This window comes from Epinephelus fuscoguttatus, linkage group LG10, assembly GCF_011397635.1.
Source record: "Epinephelus fuscoguttatus linkage group LG10, E.fuscoguttatus.final_Chr_v1".
NCBI lineage: Eukaryota > Metazoa > Chordata > Actinopteri > Perciformes > Serranidae > Epinephelus > Epinephelus fuscoguttatus.
Window position 1 is genome coordinate 6,052,303 of NC_064761.1, and position 19,951 is coordinate 6,072,253.

General features: G+C 43.6%; 2 protein-coding genes across 2 annotated transcripts; both read left to right on the forward strand.

Moving 5' to 3' along the window:
• Positions 1-308: 308 nt before the first annotated feature.
• On the forward strand, positions 309-2,554 carry LOC125895886 (uncharacterized). Its single transcript, XM_049588070.1, has one exon. It carries the CDS (start codon positions 1,204-1,206, stop codon positions 2,458-2,460), a length of 1,257 nt encoding a protein of 418 aa, XP_049444027.1. The 5' UTR covers positions 309-1,203; the 3' UTR covers positions 2,461-2,554.
• A 2,553-nt stretch (positions 2,555-5,107) lies between these two features.
• LOC125896167 (scavenger receptor cysteine-rich type 1 protein M130-like) lies at positions 5,108-18,855 on the forward strand. The gene is made up of 8 exons (XM_049588534.1): positions 5,108-5,549; positions 12,762-12,814; positions 12,906-13,010; positions 15,450-15,773; positions 15,860-16,159; positions 17,150-17,479; positions 18,557-18,639; positions 18,761-18,855. The coding sequence occupies exons 1-8, from the start codon at positions 5,509-5,511 to the stop codon at positions 18,842-18,844; spliced, it is 1,320 nt and encodes a 439-aa protein (XP_049444491.1). The 5' UTR covers positions 5,108-5,508; the 3' UTR covers positions 18,845-18,855.
• The last annotated feature ends 1,096 nt before the right edge of the window (positions 18,856-19,951 follow it).

Here is a 19,951-nt window from a genome sequence, read left to right on the forward strand (position 1 = left end):
AGCCGGGGGTCAGGTCGTATCACCCCCTGTGCCTGCTCCCTCAGACGCAGATATGTCACGCGCCATATCTGCCTTCTTCTCCTCCCTGTCTCGCAGGCCTCCACTCTCACCCGTGCACACACATCCTCCATCCCCACATCCCTTTCCTCTACCCTTCCTTACAACTATCCTGTTCCAGCTGGCATCGCAGCCCAGGAGCCCCGTTCCGTAGCACAACAGGCTCCTCCGGTGGGTGTTTCACTGCCTTCCACTCTCTTTCCGACATGTCTCTCCTTACCCCTCCCCTACCCCCTCCCTGCCCCCTCCCTTCCCCAACACCCTAATGTTTTTTCCTCTGCTGCCGTCTACACTCTGGCCACAGCCACACCACCAGCTCCGCCGGCCTCTGCCATTCACCGCCCCTCACCCGTCTCGCACTCACTGCGCCAGCAAATACTGTCCGGTAATTATGTAGACCTAGCCCAGCTCATTCAGCCATCTTTTTTCGACAGTAGTCAACCCAGGGAACTGCAGACTGTCCTCGGTCCAGTTCTATTAAAGCAGTCAATGCCAACCAGGTCCAAAGACTTGATTCCTGTCGAGTTTGCTCGCTTTCTCCCTTTTTCGCGATGTCATCTGCTCTGCTTTTCCTCACCGTCGATCAGAGCTGGACGACTATCTGTCCATCGTGTTGGACATGGCTTTGCGTTTCGGGGGGGGACGGGATTTTACACCTACCATGTCCACTTTGCCGCACAAGCAGCCGGCCGGTTGCAGCAGCTAAACCAGGGGACATACTGGGGGGCCCTCGATTCAGAAATATACTGCCGCATTTTCGCAGCTCGTTCCTCCCTCTCCTGCGACTTATGTGGCGCCCCTTCTCACCCGGCATCTGCATGCACTATCAGGGCTCCTCCACCGCACTCCCGCCCCACCACCCCACGCAATGCTCCGATCTTCAACCGTCTGTCTTCCGCTGCACCCCCCCCCTCCTGTCATCCCCAGAGCTAAGGACGCACGTCCCACTGTCAACGTGCCGGTGCCAAAGGGCATCGACAAGCGAGGACGGCCGATCCTCTATCAGGGCGGCAGGATGGTGTGCAATAATTTCAATCAGTGGGGTTGCAACTCGTCCGGCTGCCGTCTCCTGCTCTCAGTGATCACCCTGATAGGCAGTTTGTCGATTTTCTCATCTCTGGCTTCACTCACGGTTTTCACCCCGGCATGGAGGTGCTTCCTAATTTTTCCCACACATGTCACAATCTTCAATCCGCTCTCACTGAGCCCGACACTGTTGACATGTTACTGGCAAAAGAGGTCACTGAGGGATTTATGATAGGCCCTTTCGATCATCCTCCTTTCCCCGTATTCCGTATCAGTCCCATCGGTATCGCCACACGCAAATACTCGGGGAAAAAGAGGCTGATCATTGACCTGTCGTCCCCACACGGCTCCGACATCCCGAGCATCAACAGCCTTATTCCTAGCCCAGATTTCTCCATGCAGTACGCCACCATTGACCACGCCATGGCACTGATTCGTCTGGCCGGACACGGAGCATGGCTGTCTAAGGCTGATATCACGAGCACATTCAAGGTCTTGCCCATTCACCCCGACTTCTGGTGTTATTTCGGTGTCTGCTGGGAGGGGGCTTACTACTTCTCCATACGTCTCACTTTCAGCTGCAAGAGCCGTCCCAAAATCTTTGACTCCTTATCCGAGGCTCTATGCTGGATCCTCTCCAACAATTACAGGCTCCCCTACGTCCTTCATCTCCTTGACGATTTTCTTGTCGTGACTCCCCCGTCCTCACCTCCTCGCCACGGTCTCACTACACTTACGTCTGCATTTTCTGACCTCGGTGTCCCTCTGTATGAAGAAAAAACTTCAGGACCTGGCACATCCATTGAGTTTCTGGGCATCACTCTGGACTCAATGTCATTCCAGGCTTCACTGCCCTTGGATAAAGTGCAGCGCATCTCGCTGCTCTTGTCTAATTATCTTCTGACAGACAGGTGCACCAAACGCCAGCTGCTCGCTCTCCTCGGGCACCTCACTTACGCCATCCGCATAATTCCACAGGCAAAATCTTTTCTTTCTCAACTGCTGACCAAAGCTGCATCCATTCCCTCTCTCCACGACCACGTGGTTCTGGACGACACTTGTAAAACAGAAATGCGCATGTGGCAGCAATTTCTGTCATCCTGGGACGGCATCTCATTCTTCTATGACGACTTCATCACCCATCCCGAGGACATTCAACTCTACACGGACGCGGCTCCCTCCGTAGGTTTCGGCGGGTATTATGGGGGGAGGTGGTTTGCTGCCGCTTGGCCCTCCGAGTTCGAGTCCCTCGACACAGAGTCACGCTCTCCTTCGTCTGCTCTGTACGAGCTGTACCCCGTGATCATCGCCACTCTAATCTGGGGGCACAAATGGTCAAAAAAATGCATAATATCCACTCTGACAACACAGCAGTAGTAGACATAATCAATAAAGGCCGTTCCCGTTCCCCAGCCATCATGCCATTCACCCGCAGACTCACTCTCATCTCCGCTCAGCATCAATTCATCCTCCGTGCATCTCACATTACCACAGGACCCAGCTGACAGCCAGACGCCTCCCTCACCTCCGATCTGCTCTGCCCGCTGTATACACACTCTGCGCTCGGTTACATCTCTCCACAGTCGACTTAACACTGGAATCAATGTTTCTACTTGCCTTCTTCGGATTCCCGAGGTGCTCTGAATTCGCTCCAACATCATCTGTCTACGATCCTTCCCGTCATCCCAGTCTATCCGACATCACCACCCACACTTCAGACTCCCTCATATTCACGCTCCGCAGGAGTAAAACTGATCAGTTAGGAGTAACCTTTCCCATCTACATCTTCCGCCTCAACTCCTTTCTCAGCCCGCACGAGCCATTGACCAGATACATCCACACCCGGTATTCTGCCCGTGCTTCACCACAAGATCCCCTCTTCCTCACCGAAACAGGGAGGATGGCCACCCATTTCTGGTTCCAGAAACACTTCCATAACATCCTCCGTCTCTCCGGAATTTCATCAGATCATTACTCTTGCCATTCGTTCTGCATCAGCGCCGCCTCCTCAGCCGCCAGATCAGGTATTTCAGACCAAGTCATTCAGGTCCTCGGCCGCTGGTCTTCACCGGTCTTCACAAGCATATCAAACCTACATCCACAATAACCTCAATGATCTCCGTCTAGCGCACGACAGACTAAGCCTCACTTAACCAGACTCTTTTGGGGGCTTCCTAACTGCACGGGCTCATCAGAACACGAGACGGAACCCCCACACTGAGTCTCTCCGCCCACATCTACACCTCACCCAGTCCGACCCTCCGATGACATCATCTCCATCCCGTTCATTCACCTGCCAATCTGCACTCCCCCATTCATCACCACCCCATTCATAACCATTTTCTGACATCACATCCTTATTAAACCTTTAAACTGCATATGGTTGTGGTGTGGTCCTTGCTAGTGAAATGGAGTTAATTGTTTAACTTAGGTTCAGGAGCAGGACCACTCCTCAACCACTCCTCTAATCACCTGACTAACATATATATACCAGCACAGCTCTACCACAGGCCTCTCAGATCTCTCGAACCCACCCTCCCTCCCCTTCTGTTCCTCTCTCTTGTCAATCTGCTGTGTACCTCTCCTCATCTCATTCTAGGCATCGACTGGGGGGCTTCCTAACTGCACGGGCTCATCAGAACACGAGACGGAACCCCCACACTGAGTCTCTCCGCCCACATCTACGCCTCACCCAGTCCGACCCTCCGATGACGTCATCTCCATCCCGTTCATTCACCTGCCAATCTGCACTCCCCCATTCATCACCACCCCATTCATAACCATTTTCTGACATCACATCCTTATTAAACCTTTAAACTGCATATCGTTGTGGTGTGGTCCTTGCTAGTGAAGTAAACTTAAAGTGAGCTTCCCCTGTTTGAAAAACCAGCAGCCGCCACTGGTATGTATGTCATTCAGAGAACCAGCAAGAGCAGAAAAGGTGTGTGATCCTTTAAGCTGTTTGCATGCTAGGGCAGCAGAGCATCTCTCCATTGTTTCAGGCTTTTACCAGTGTGCTGTGACACCAATGAAACACCATCTGCGTCCTGTCCAACAATCAGTAGTGGTAGCAATAAACTCTACCTCACTCATGGCAGCTTTCAGATAATTCTTCATTTCCAGTGTTGCTTTCTCAACTTTGTTTTTCATGGTATCTCGGGACATTACAACCACATCTGGTTGTAGGTTATGCACGAGATTTTTAAAACCCTGCTATTGGACAATACTGAGAGGGTGCAGACCTTGAATAACAAAGTTTATGATGGCATCTTCCACACCTTTTTGTGACACTCTCTTGGTTTCCCACAGTTTAAGGTGTTTGGATGGGCCTTCATCTGAGGTGGACTTCCTCTCAAAGTAGGTGCAGTGAGGTTTTTATATCTCTACGGGTGATTTACATGCTTTCTCTAGGAGTGACAATGTACACATACAAGACACAGACATATACACAAAGAGAAGAGAAAAGTAGCTCAGTTGGCAGAATCACAATTGTTATATAAATGTTTGTTTTCTTTGGGGGGGAGCTGACGCATGACTAACTACTACTGGCACTAGCATTAGCTCAGGCCTGTATGCTGCTAATGCCATCAAAACAACGCGTGTGAATGTCTTGCTTCTCCAAACTGTTCCGGAGTCGTCGGCAATATTTCCTTGTTCACTTTCTTCATCCGTGTCGACGCTAGTGTTCTTCTCTGTACCACAAACTGTACAGTCACTAGACGCCTTCTCTCCGCGGTTGACTTTCCCTCTCTGTGTTGTTACGTCTTTTACATCATGTTGTCATCCGTAGAGGGTGAAACAAATAACGAGACAGTTTTGAGAATGTAAGGAGTAGAAAGTACAGATATTTGTGTTCAAATTGTTGGAAGTAAACGTAAAAAGTCGTCAGAAAAATAAATACTCAAGTAAAGTACAGATACCTGAAAAATCTAATTACGTACAGTAACTTAAAACAAATGAGAAAACCAAATCAAAAGGGAAGATGATGATGATGGTGGTGAGAGAGTAGGAGACAGGATAGCCAGGTGATGTTTTTTAATTCAACATGTCTGAAACTTAAGAATGAGGCTATGTCAGTAAGATTCTCTAAGCACAGTGGCTATCTTTTCCAAGGTCCTTCTGACTTAGACCTCCTTCCTTGACCTCATGATGTTTTTTCATCGGGGTCACAGAAAAAGTTTTAGACTGGAGTCTTGCAGTTGGTCTCCCCCACCCTAAGTCCCCAAGGAGCCCAGTTGAATCCAGTATGAAAACTGTATGATTCACTGGTCAAACTTTAAATATGCCTGACAGAAAAACCTGATCATGTGACAGTAATTCAGTTAATCAGATGTATTCCAGTAAAGCTCCACCTCTGCCTGTACGAAGATATACACTGAGGACAGCACATGTGATTATCAGAGCAGAGACTAGACAGACAGGGAGATGGTCTGCCTGGACATGGATCATCTGTTGGCACTGTTGCTGTAGAGCTCAGGTAGGACTGCTTTAAAGATGATGTGTTATGATTCAGATATTTGTATTTGATCTATAAATCAGAAAAGAAACAGCCAACACACCAACATCAAGTTTTTATTCACATCTTTATTTAATCAATTGTTAATCTATTGTTCAACTTCCAGTCAATCTATTCATATTCAGTATGACAGATGGACCAATCAGTTTGTGTACTAGCCTCACTTAAACAGAGGTTACAGTTACAGTGATAGAAACCAAACAAGCAGCATTTATACACAGACTGCAGCTGACAAACAGCCGACACACTAAAATATCATCCTGCACCCTTTCTGATCATCGTTTTCCAGCTAAAAGTTTGAGGGAGGATGCTTGAATACAGAAGTTAGAGGGAATCCAACAGGAATCAACAGGTCTGTGTTTCTGATTGTTTTATTATTTTATTAGTTTACTGTGCTTTTGCCTGTTTGCCTTTATTGCTTGGACTCTATGTACTTTTTATTGCTTGCTTTTGTTGTTTTTATCATTGTTCTTGTCTTTTTACCTGTGTAATCTGAAAAACACTTTAGGTTGCCTTTGGGTATGAGATGTGTTATAGAAATAAATTTGTCGTCTCTTGCCTCTGAGCTTCATGCAGAGATTCACATCAGCTGAATATCTTTGGGTTTTAAACTGTTGGTCTGATAAAACAAGACATTTAAAGACGTCACCTTGGACCCTGACAAACTGTGTTGCACATTTTTAACTGTTTACTGATGTTTCATAGACTCTTGATTGATTACTTAAAAAACAGAATCCACAGATTGATCAAAGTTTTTTTCACATCTTTATTTAATCAATTGCAGTTAATCTATCAGTCTCAACTCCAGTCAATCTGTTCATGATTGTATGACAGATGGAAATAATAAATCAGTTTGTAACTAGCCTCACTTAAACAGAGGTTACAGTTACAGTAAATAGAAACCAAACAAGCAGCATTTATACACAGACTGCAGCTGACAAACAGCAGGTCACTAAAATATCATCCTGCACCCTTTCTGATCATCGTTTTCCAGCTAAAAGTTTGAGGGAGGATGCTTGAATACAGAAGTTAGAGGGAATCCAACAGGAATCAACAGGTCTGTGTTTCTGATTGTTTTATTATTTTATTAGTTTACTGTGCTTTTGCCTGTTTGCCTTTATTGCTTGGACTCTATGTACTTTTTATTGCTTGCTTTTGTTGTTTTTATCATTGTTCTTGTCTTTTTACCTGTGTAATCTGAAAAACACTTTAGGTTGCCTTTGGGTATGAGATGTGTTATAGAAATAAATTTGTCGTCTCTTGCCTCTGAGCTTCATGCAGAGATTCACATCAGCTGAATATCTTTGGGTTTTAAACTGTTGGTCTGATAAAACAAGACATTTAAAGACGTCACCTTGGACCCTGACAAACTGTGTTGCACATTTTTAACTGTTTACTGATGTTTCATCATCTTTAATGGACCCAATTAACAAAGACAAGGGGACGTCTTTGTGGTCGTTTTGAGCCCATTTCTTTACATTGGGTCAATTTTTAGTATGTACTTATAATAATTATAATGACATGTCTTTTTATCACTTTCTTAACATCATCAGGCACTTATGTTAAAAACACTTTCATTGTTTTATAACTACTTGTCCTACTGTAGTTAGTGTGTATACTGGACTGTGCAGGAAACAAGCTAAACACACATTTGGTTTTAGTCTGAAAACCAGTGTGAAATCTGTCTGATCATCTGCTCAAACTTTAAACATGACCAACAGACAAACCTAATCATGTGACAGCGACTCAGTCAGACGGGGACTCTTCACCGTAAACTTATAAAGACAGCACAATGAGATGTTTTTCAGTGAAGCTCCATCTTTTCCTGTGCGCAGATATACACTGAGGACAGCAGTGATTATCAGAGCAGAGAGCAGACAGACAGGAAGTCGGTCTACCTGGACATGGATCATCTGTTGGCACTGTTGCTGTAGAGCTCAGGTAGGATTCTGCTTTAAAGATGATGTGTTATGATTCAGATATTTGTATTTGATCTATAAATCAGAAAAGAAACTGGACTCTGCTTTAAAGATATGTTATTATTTGGATCTTTACATCAGAAAACAAACAGCTCATTCACATCACATCAGCTCCACACAAGGGAAAGAGGTGCCCACACCGAAAAGATGGCTGACAGAGCTGACAGACACCCATCATCTGGAAAGGATCAGATATTCTATAAAGGACAGAGCTGAACAATTTGAAAAGATCTGGTGTTTTGAATACTGTACTGTGTATTGCCCTGTGTTGGACCTCTGTTTTTGAAAATTAATAAAAAATATTTGAAACAACATCACCTCCACACATAGATCACATCACACATGACCATATTTTTAAACCACCAAACTGGGACAATGGCGTGTACCACACATTCATCCGTGCACACATGTATGCTCTAATGCTTGCAGCACACACCATACGTGTATTCATCAGGAAGGGGGACAAATATTTCTCCACTTAGTAAACCTACTGAGCTCACCTTTTAACACCATGGACAGCATGTCTTGAGAGAAAAAATTATATTTCCTCCCAAAATCCACCAAAACATAGTTTATTTGAAAACTGTGTAATAACACCATAACACACAAAAACATATTTAACTATGAATATCCAAAGTACATGCAAGTGCAACAAAACTATTGCTGGAGTTTAAATGTAAATATAAATTTAAGTTTGCCTTCACACATTCAGGAAAGACTAAAAAAATTATCTCAGTTTTTTAGTCTGTAAAACACAACAGTAACTCAGGAACAACAAAATAAAATCAATCAGAAAATAAATGTCAGAACAGTTGTTTACACATTTACATATATATGTATATGTGTCGTTACATCAGAAAAGTCTGTGTGTGTGTATGCATGTTGCACAACACCTACAGAAACAGTTTAATTTCAGCTCATTTATACAGCTGTTATTGACTGCTTTTCAAATGGCTGTGTCAAAAATCGAGTCAAACTGGACTTCACAATGTGTATAAATGCAGATAGATAATAGCTGCTGGATCAGACAAACTGTCCTATATCGGAATTGATTTCGGGGGGCCTTGAAATGTAACAGTCTTATATGTAACAGAAATATTATGCAGGAGTGTTGAACAGGCAGACTATGCATATTATGTCTAAATATGTGACTAAATTAGAGTTCAGCTTTGTGGGGCTGCCCAGTAACTCACGTGGTAGAGCAGGCACCCCATGTACAAAAGGCTGTGTCCTTGCCACAGTGGCTGCAGGTTGGACCCCCACCTATAGCTCCCTGCTACTTGCTGTCATGCCTCCCCCCTTCATGCTGTAGCTGCCATATCAAATGAAGGCAAAAGCCTCCCGAATTGATCATCTTATTGATAGCATAGGCTTGCTGCGAACAACACTCAACTCTAGCAAACTATTACTCAGCATTAATAGAAGAAAATAAGAACAATCCCAGGTTTCTTTTCAGCCCTGTAGCCAGGCTGACTGAGAGTCACAGCTCTACTGAGCCTTGTATTCCTTTAACTCTTAGCAGTAATGATTTTATGAGCTTTCTTAATGACAAAATTCTAACTATTAGAGGCAAAATTCATGACCTCTTGTCCTCAGATAGTACCTATCTGCCCTCAAACACAGCTGTAAGACCTAATATATATTTAGTTAGCTTCTTCCCGATTTCTCTTCAACAACTGACCACAGTGATTTCTTCATCTAAATCAGGGGTAGGTAACCTGTGGCTCCGGAGCCACATGTGGCTCTTTAGCCCCTGTCCAGTGGCTCCTTGAGCCTTTGAGAAAAGAAGTCTATGGAAATTCATTCTATGAATCGAAATGTTGCTGAACCTTGATAGCAGTGGCTGGTTAGCTATGGATGCCAAATCCCAAAAAGTAAATTGAATAAAATAGAGAATGTAGTAGTGCGTGGACAGATTTGTTTGCTCTCACTGCCAGCTCTGCAAAATTTAAGTACCAAATAATCATAGTGCCCTGCACAGTGTCCACCTTGTGGTAAAACATATTAACAAATGCTTATTTAGACCATAAGTATACGCTAATTTAGACTTAATAGGCTATTTACCTTGACTATAAGGCTCAAACATGTTTTGCAGCTCCACACAGATTTTTTCAAATTATTTTTGGTCAAAAATGGCTCTTTTAATGGCAAAGGTTGCAGACCCCTGATCTAAATCACCAATGTGTCTCTTAGACCCCATCCCAACTAGGTTACTTAAGGAAGACTTACCTTTAGTTAACACTCACTTATTAGACATGATCAGTATATCTTTATTATCAGGCTATGTACCACAGTCCTTTAAGGTAGCTGTAATTAAACCACTTCTAAAAAAGCCCACCCTGGATCCTGAAGTGTTAGCCAACTATAGACCAATATCTTCCCTTTTTTTCAAAGATCCTTGAGAAAGTAGTCGCAGACCAGCTGTGTGATTTTCTCCATAATAATAACTTATTTGAGGAATTTCAGTCAGGATTTAGAGTGCATCATAGCACTGAGACAGCACTAGTTAAAATTACAAATGATCTTCTGATAGCTTCAGACAAAGGACTCGTGTCTGTACTTGTTTTATTAGATCTTAGTGCGGCGTTTGACACAATTGACCAAATTCTGCTACAGAGACTGGAACATTTAATTGGCCTAAAAGGTTCTGCACTAAGCTAGTTTAAATCTTATTTATCTGATCGTTTTCAGTTTGTTCATGTTCATTATGAATCATTTCTAAATACTAAAGTTTGTTCCGGAGTTCTGCAAAGTTCTGTGCTCAGACCAATCCTATTTACTCTATATATGCTTCCCTTAGGTATCATCATAAGAAATTACTCTGTAAATTTCCATTGCTATGCGGATGATACTAAATTGTATTTATCGATGAAGCCAGAAGAAACTAATCAATTAACTAAACTTCAAAAATGCCTTAAAGACATAAAAACCTGGATGAGCTCCAATTTCTTGATGTTAAATTCAGACAAAACTGAAGTTATTGTTCTCGGCCCCAAACAACTCAGAGACTCTTTATCTGATGACATAGTTTCTCTGGATGGCATTGCTCTGGCCTCTAGCACTACCGTAAGAAACCTCGGAGTAATATTTGATCAAGATTTGTCTTTTAATTCTCATTTAAAACAAACCTCACGGACTGCATTTTTTCATCTGCGTAATATTGCGAAAATTAGGCCTATCCTGACCCGAAAAGATGCAGAAAAATTGGTCCACGCTTTTGTTACCTCTAGGCTGGATTACTGTAACTCTCTATTATCAGGTAGCTCTAATAAGTCTTTAAAAACTCTCCAGCTAATTCAGAACGCAGCAGCATGTATACTAACTTCTCTCCTTCTCTCTCTCTCTCTCTCCCCCTTTTGCTAACACTCATGTTCTGTTACTGCATCTTGCTAACTCAGCCATACTGCATGTCCCTTACTCGGCTTCTTCTCCGGAGCCTTTGTGCTCCACTGTCTCGCAGGTTAACTTATATCGCAGCGGTGCCTGGATAGTGTGGCGTGTGTGGTTGTGCTGCTGTCATGGTCCTGCCTGATGCCTCCTGCTGCTGCTGCCATCATTAGTCATACTTCTACTGTTATTATAGTACACATATGATTATTGTCACATATGTATACTATCATATATTAATATATACTTTCAACGTATTGTACCACAATAGCCGTAATTAGAATTATAATATTATTGCTTTAAGTAATGTTGTTGTAAGCTACTGTCATTACTGTCTGTCCTGCATCTCTCTATGTCTCTGTCCCTCTTTATATATCATTGTGTCATACGGATTACTGTTAATTTATGTTGATCTGTCTGTACGACATCTATTGCATGTCTGTCCGTCCTGGAAGAGGGATCCCTCCTCAGTTGCTCTTCCTGAGGTTTCTACCATTTTTTTCCCCCGTTAAAGGGGTTTTATGGGGAGTTTTTCCTTATCCACTGTGAGGGTCCTAAGGACAGAGGGATGTCGTATGCTGTAAAGCCCTGTGAGGCAAATTGTGATTTGTGATATTGGGCTTTATAAATAAAGTTGATTGATTGATTGATTGATTGAAAATATCTTATAAAAAACATCAGCTTTGTGGAACATGATGCTAAATTTATCAGACAAACTAAATGAATTGTAAAATGTCTGTAAGACTGTGGAGCAGGCAGAGTCAAACAAACTCCTCAGTGTAAGTGAGGGTTAGGAAAGTTAACAAATAATGGCCCCATCATTTTCTCCACTCAGTACACCCGATATTATGTAAACCCTGTCCCAACCAGCTAACTAGGTTTAAAATTGTATTTATTAATCTTACTCTACCCAGGCGGCAGGAGAGAATAAGAAACAGTCAGACTCTAGAATGGTCCCACATGTGAATGAGCTGTAAGGTGCAATCCCAGTAAACACACCAGCCTTCTGTCCCCGACACAAGTTCTGCCTCAGCGTCTTTGGGTTCTGTTTTCCATTGGCTGCATTGTGTTGCCTTTCATCAATGCCACAGTGTGAGTGTTCCCATCTGCTTACCTGTTGTCGGCAGCAGGTCAGAGACTGTTGATGAGACACTGCATGTGTCCATGTGTCCATGTGTGTGCATTCTCTGTTCACCAACCTGTCCACTCCTTGATCCCTCGCCTGGTCTCTGCTTGCCACCTGCTCGTCCCCTGTCGGTGCTTCTGCTCATCTACCTGGTTCTGAATCCTCTGCCTGGCCCTGGTCTCCCTCCTGGTTGTCCCTCATTGGTCCCTCTGTTTCATCTGCCTGCTCGTCTGATTATGAACCCTGTGCCTTGTCGACCACTTTCCCTGCCCGTCCCTTTCAGGTACCGTCACACCCCAACAGACTGAACTGTGTTGGTCTGTGGGCTCACAGCCCCGTTTCTGGGTTCAGCCTGGTTTTGACCCTTGAGCCTGAACTCCAGAGACTGTGAGTGGGCTTCCATCCTGAAGAACAAAATGTTACCTGTGTCTCTTCATCTGCCAAAGTTCCTGTTTTGCCTGTGTTTAAATAAAGGTCATTACCAGTTGTTGCTGACTTCCAGAATGCTGCATTTGCATCATAAATACACTCATCACAAAATTGGTGAAATGACTCCAGAGTGAGTTCACTGAGGTGTTTCTGGGCTGCTGAAAATTCTTCACAAAACACCCTGAGAGTGTTTGTTCTGTCCCAACTGGGCTCCAGTCATGCTGCTCTATACTGATGTTCATCTTCTGATTTTTTCCTCAGGACTCCAGGCTGAAGGAAAACACACATCAGCAGGTAAAGAGAAAGAAAAGAGAAATAATGGATTTTTTAAAAATTAAATGCATTTTTTTTTTTTTTTACTGCTGACTCCCTCGTTTCTGTTTAGAATTTGTCAGGTTGGTGGGAGGAGACAGTCACTGCGCAGGAACACTGGAGGTGAAAATGGGAGACTGGAGAGCAGTAAGTGGCCCTCTCCTCACCCTAAAGGTAGCAGCTATTGCCTGTGAAGAGTTGGACTGTGGCTCTGCTGTTTCTGTAGTACAGAGAAAGGAGATCTCAGATAGAACTATATGGAACATCAGGTCTGCCTGTGTATACTCTGGATCTGATTTGTGTAATTGTGTAACACCAAGTTCCTCATCCTTCAGGCTGGATCTCAACTGCTTAGGGAAGCCCATAAATGACATCATCTATGATATCATCAGTCACAGTGCTGTACTTAGATTTACACCTGCTAGAATGGCAGCAGACTGTCTCCAACAGCTGCTGCCTCAGTAAATCTGCTGAATGGGCCAAGATATATTGTATGTAAATACACAACAAAAAAACATTTTCTTTTCCCTTTTTTTCTTACACTTTTTCCCAGTTGCTAAAATGCATTTCTTGAAACTCAAGAGGTTCTCAAAACCTTAAAGGAGCAATAAGCGACATTCATCATTTCTAGACTGAAGGAATTAAAAAATTGCTAAGAACTAGAGGTGTAATTTCATCTGGAGTATAGCATGACCTCACACATCCTCTCTCTGTGTTGATCTCCAGCTTCTTGTTTACAAGCCAGTCCGGCTGCGCGTTCATGTACGTTCATGTGAATCCCCCCCTCGGAGCCCTTGGCCCTCCCCCCAGGTTAAAGTGGGAAGAAGCAGGGGTTTATTGGGCAGTTGAGTGAAGCTGGGTGAAGTGGAAGCTGCGGAGGAAACACCGGGATGGGTTAATATCCGGAGCTTGAGTTATTAGCGGCTCAGTCCCAGCAATGTGTCAGGCGTTACGGTTGTGTTAGGTGAGTAAGTTAGCCCGGCAACCCAGCTAACATTTTCAATTAGCATTGTAAAATGTAGCCTCGCGGGCAGCCTGGCGGGCTCAGCCAGGCGTGCAGCCCACAAGGCTACATTTTTGTAATATATTTGCTAAGATGGAGATGAGGCTCAGTGACTAGAAGAGCTGGTAGACCATCCATAGACCTTCCACCACCACACAGAGAAAAACTCCTCTATTGGATTCAGGAAGGGGCTGTTAGGTGGAAGGAAAAGCTTGATGAAGCGCTGGTTGTTGGTGAACCATTCACGTATCAGGACAGCATGGTGAAAGCTCACATTGTCCCAAACTATGACATACACAGGATGCACTGCTTGCTGATTCAGCTGCTCATGTGCAGCTATAATATACCATAGACCACCCACAAATGTAAGGAGATGTTCAGTGTTATATGGCCACAGGTTTGCATGACGGTGGAGAACTCCCCAGTTACTTATGGCTGCACAAAGGGTGACATTGCCACCACGCTGGCCAAGAACTTCCACAATAGCACGTTGACCAATTATGTTCCTGCCTCTCCGCTTCCTTTTCTCCAGACTGAACCCTGCTTCATCTATGAAAATGTATTCATGGGGCCTTTCCATGGAATCCAGTTCAAACACTCTCTATTAAAATAGATAAAAAGAAGTTCAGTACAGTAAGTGATACAGAAAGACAGACCTCTGCAATAGTGTATTTACAGTATGCACTGCAAATTTACGTACATTACAGTATAGTTTACAGTACTGTAATACAGTAGTAGCAACTGCAATTACTAGTCTACAACAGTCGGCCTATGAACATAGAATTGTAGTGGAAGCATCACTGTTGAAAGTGTGTGTAGGTTACACTTACTTGCACATACTGATATCTTAGATCTTTGACACAGAGTTGCACTCAAAGAGTACTCTGTTCACTTGTTTGATGCTAAGTCTGTTGCATTGGAGCTGTGTCGGAGTTGCTGTTTTCACATTTTGCTGCCAGTGTTTACCATTTTGCAAAACAAGTGTATCACGGTGTGAAATGTGTTTAGTGACTGAGAATGTAAGGTTTAGCAAAAATGAGTAGATGACTTTTGCAAATTGAGTCTAAATACCTGAACAGTGTTTAAGTTTTGGCCAAAAAAATGTCTGATTCTAAAAATTAGTTTAGGCCACTCAGAATTTGGTGCAGAGAATGGGATTTAGTGTTTTAGCAATTGTGGAAAAACTGTAAAATCTGTGTTACTGAGCACTTTTCCTTTTCCAAGATAATCTATTAACCTGACAGGTGTGGCATATCAGGTTGCATGTTAAACAGAAATACCTCGGTTGTGCAAACCAAGTGTTGAATCACCTGTGTGGATGGCTGGTCTCAGATGATCTTGCAGAAACCAAGATGCCTGAGTTAGTGTGGTTACAGGTTATCTGTCATTGTGAGGTCAGTTAGATGTGGTCAGTTAGATGTACTGCCACATTTATCAGAATGACATTGGAGATATCTTGTGGTAGTGAAATTAATGTGCATTTTATTGGCAACAACTGGCTATTGATGAAGTTATGTTGGAACTGTGCTGAATCCACTTTGAATCACTGTCTCGTCACATCTTTTTATTTTGTGTCTGGTGTCTTTAATCTCTCTACCTGATCTTTTATTATCTCTGCAGACTCTGTCAGGCTGGTGCATGGGACTAGTCTGTGCTCAGGCAGACTGGAAGTGAAGTCTAACCAGTCCAACCAGTCGTGGTCCTCAGTGTGTGAAGCTGACTTTGACCAGCAGGATGGACCAGAGGTGGTCTGTAGGGAGCTTGGCTGTGAACCTCCTTCAGTCTTCCAGGGGGCCCTCTATGGAGAAGTGGAGGCCCCAATGTGGACCAAAGAGTTCCAGTGTGAAGGTCATGAGTTTGCTCTCCTGGACTGTAGAAGGCCAGGCTCAGATAGAAACACCTGCTCAGCTGGCAAAGCTGTTGGACTCACCTGCTCAGGTAGAAGAGGAGCTGCAGCTTTAATTTGGTTCATTTCTGTTCTAATGAAACTCACTTTATTCTTGATGACTCTTGTTTCTGTTTAGAGTCTGATGCTGTCAGGTTGTTAGGAAGAGACAGTCGCTGTGCAGGAACACTGGAGGTGAAATGTCAGGGAGACTGGAGACCAGTGGGTACCGGTTTCCGCAGCCGTGTTTTCACCCCGAAGGCAGTAGCTGTTGCTTGTGAAGAGATGGACTGTGGCTCTGCTGTTTCTGTAGAAAAGAGAAAGTCCTCAGTAAGATCTGTGTGGAGTATCATCTCTGACTATGTTCTCTCTGGATCTACTCTGAGGGAGTGTGCAACATTAGATCAAAGTTCCTCAATCATTTATCTCACCTGCTCAGGTAAGCCCATTACTGTCATCATCACTGACATAATCTATGACAGTAATGTTTCCAGTGTGTTCCTTCCTCTGTCACAGTGACAGTCAGTGGTCTCCATTGGACTGATCTGTAAATTTATCCAGGAAAATGACATCCTGAAGTGTAGAGAAGTCTGGAAGCTTTCGTCCGGAAGATTCAAATTCCTCATAGACAGCTGAGCATCACCTGACAGGACACACCTGGGGAACGTTTTTTCTGTCTGTCTGTCTGTCTGTCTGTCTGTCTGTCTGCATGTGTCAGACAGGCTGCTTCAGCCAATGATCTGACAGTCCTGGGGGATGTTCAACCCCAACAGCACAAATTATGAGTGTCGAACGCATGATGGTTGTAGAAGTGATAGGTGTTGAAAATATGAAGAAATTGTGCAGGCATCCTCGTAAGTTAAATTCTCCTTTAATCTATTTTAAAATACTTATTCATCTTAATTTATTACCTACCCTAACCCTTTATGTAAGTTACTAGGAGCAACCGCAGACACATTTGGCTGAAAGTCACCAGTTAACATGGTCACTGTCTCTCACTGTCACCGGGCAGCAACAGGCACTGAGTCCCTACAACTTGCCCCCGCAGTAATGGCAGTGCCTAACTCACATATCAGTTGCCAGATTTGTCTGTACTTAACATACAGCAGAGCAGCCAGCAGGTGACTGCTGCTATCATTTTTTTCTTTGTGGCATCATTATCTCTTCAACGATTAATGACAAAATAAATCTTGATCACTCTGACAGATCCATGCTTTGTTTATGGTGATGCCTCTGCCTGCCGTCAGATGTTTTCCCCTTTGTTTTAGAGATAAGCTCCGCCCTCTCTGCTTGTCATTGCTTCTTGCCAGATTGTGCCACAGCTGTAAGAATAGGAGTGCACCCAGTGTTTAGACCTGCTGCTTCAGCCAATCATGTCTCTACGTTTACATACCTGCTGCTTCAGCCAATCATGTCTCTGTGTTTACAGACCTGCTGCTTCAGCCCAACATCTCTGTGTCCTCCTCCATGGATGGGGTCTCCGAGGCCCAGCAGCAGGGGGTTGAAGTGTCTAGGGGCTCCACCTTCACCATCACCTGCTCCATCCAGCCACAGTACCCAGGAGGCTCCTTCCAGCTCACCTTCACCTCCTCCATCTCATCACACAACTACACCCAGCCAGCTGTCAATCACTCTGCCCACTTTCTGTTTCCTGCAGCAGAACCCGCCCACCAAGGAAGTTACAGCTGTGTTTATCACGTCTATGTTGTTGCTCATAACTTCTCCTCTAAGAGCGGTCTGCTCTCTCTCACTGTCTCAGGTAAGCTGACTGTTGGACTGTCTCTGGAACACACTGTGATTACTGTCCTTGTGTTTCACTTCTTATATAGAAACCAAACTTGTACAAAGTGTATAAATGGCAACAGAAAATAATATACTATGGGACAAAGCATGTGTGGTTATCAGGATAACTCTGGTTCTCTGAGAATTGAGTGACAGGGTTCCCACAGATCCTGAAAAAGTCTTAAAAGGCCCATTCATCCCAAAATAAGGCCTTAATTAGCATTAAAAAGTCTTAAATCAGCTTTTAAAGAGTCTTCAGAATGCTAAGACACAGAAAGTAGAGCTTTATGTTGCATTTTGGGCTGAAACTGAAAATTTTGGACGCAAATTAACCTACATTAGAGCTTTGTTGGATCATTATTACTGTGGCACAACACACTTAAGCCATAGAGACCTGATGTAAAGAAGACGCCTCAAGATCATACATCCATGTTTAAATTAGAAGATGTGATTTGATTGCCTGGATTGCAAAATAATAGAAAAGAGAGAAAATAGAGAGAGACGAGACAGGCCAAACAGTAACTCTGAACTCAGAGTGTTTAATCGTAAAACCAAACTAGCTAACCACAGTAGCCAAGCAGAATGGATGCTTAGATAGAGAGCGTAGATAAGTTTGACTTTCAGTTGAGTTCCCGTCAGAAAGGGCTGTCTGTTAATGAAGCACTGAGCATACAACTGTATAAATGAGACTCGGATTATACTGCACGAATTGTGAGTTTGTAAACTGATGTTTTTATGTAGTTTTGATGTCACTGAATATGCACCATTATGACTTTAATTCATCAAGAATTTTCTGTATACTGAGAAAAACAAGGCTTATTTCTAACAAATTCAGTAATTACTCAGTATTGGAATAATTGATCTACAAATGGCCATTTGGGCGGTGAAGTATTACTTTAAGAGATGTGGGACTAAACCAAACAGCTCCATGTTGAAGTGATATTGGGAGATTTGATGTCAATACAGTTTGTCTTTAATGGGAACTGTTGGACTCATGATATCATGTGATGTGATGTGATGTGATGTGATGTGATGACTCTCCGTGTTTGATCAGATCCAACACTTTTTATCGTCCGAGTGGTCATCCTGCCACTGTCTCTGCTGTTGGTGAACACTGCCCTTTACTTCTACTGTAAGGTACTGACACTTTTCTGTTGTTTAGACCACTGACTCAAATGAAGTACTCAGTCTGTGTTTATTGAACAGAAGAGATGAGTGATGCAGGAAGTCACATCTGTGTACTGTCATGTCTCTCCAGGCCAGCAGGGGGCAGGGTGCGGGCAGACAGGAGAATATTGAGCTGTATTATTATAACCTGGATGTTCGAAGAAGGGCCGACTGAAGGGGAAGGAGCTCAGGGAGCAGAGTAACATCTCCAAGGAGCTCATCTCACATTTCTGACACACAACCCACCATCAGCTCGTTTTGATACACATGTTCCCTTTAAACAATAAGACTGGAATTATTATATTTTTTATTATATTTTTCAATCTGTCAATATGAAAAGACCAAACCAACAAGGTGTTAGTCTCTTCATACTTTCTGACTTCCTGTCTGTGGCTCTTAGCTGCATCTCACAGATCTAACGTTTAATTTGAAAACTAGACTTGAAGGCAGGTATATTGGAGTCCAACCAGCCAGCGCAATTTGAAACCAAAGCCACACTGACCCAGGAAACAATGTTCACCAAATAATGTTAGATATTGAATTTCATTGTCATGTATTGTCCAAATTCTGTAACACTATACTTGACGTGAAAATCAATTTTGCTGATAAATTTAACACTTGCTCGCTCGCTAAAGTGGGTGTCCCATGTACAAAGGCTGTGTCCTTATCGCAGCCACCGGGTTTAATTCCAACCCGCTGCCTTTTGCTGCATGTCATCCCTCTCTCTTCCCCTTTCACTCTTAAGTTGTCCTATCAAATAAAGGCAAAAGAAAGTTAACAACTGAATTGTGAGATGACAGGAAAAACATGTTACAGAGCTGTGTATTCTTAATCCGCCCCCGGATTCCCAGAACCTGCAGTTTATTTAGTATTTTGACTGCCTGCTCCCACACGCAGCAAAGTTAAAACTGCCTGCTCCTTCAAGATTTGTGTTGATTCCTGTGGGATCCCACTCCCAATACAGCCCTTTATTACAGAGCCACCTACTGTTAGATCTGTGATCTGGAGCAGATCCAGTCTGTGATAGCCTGACATCACCAGACCAAATCACAAATGCAAATCAGTCCAGAACCTCTCAGTTCTCTCAGTTGTCTATTTCCGAGCCGTGTTATCGGCGGCCGTGGCCCAAAATGCCTCTGGATGCAACTGGATACACATATAACCAATCACAGAAACAGTGTGTGATGTAAGTTAACGCTTTAAAACAGACGTGTAAATAGATGACAGCGTGCAGAGATGAGCTGTGATGGTGTGGCATCAATATGTCTGTGAACGAGTATTG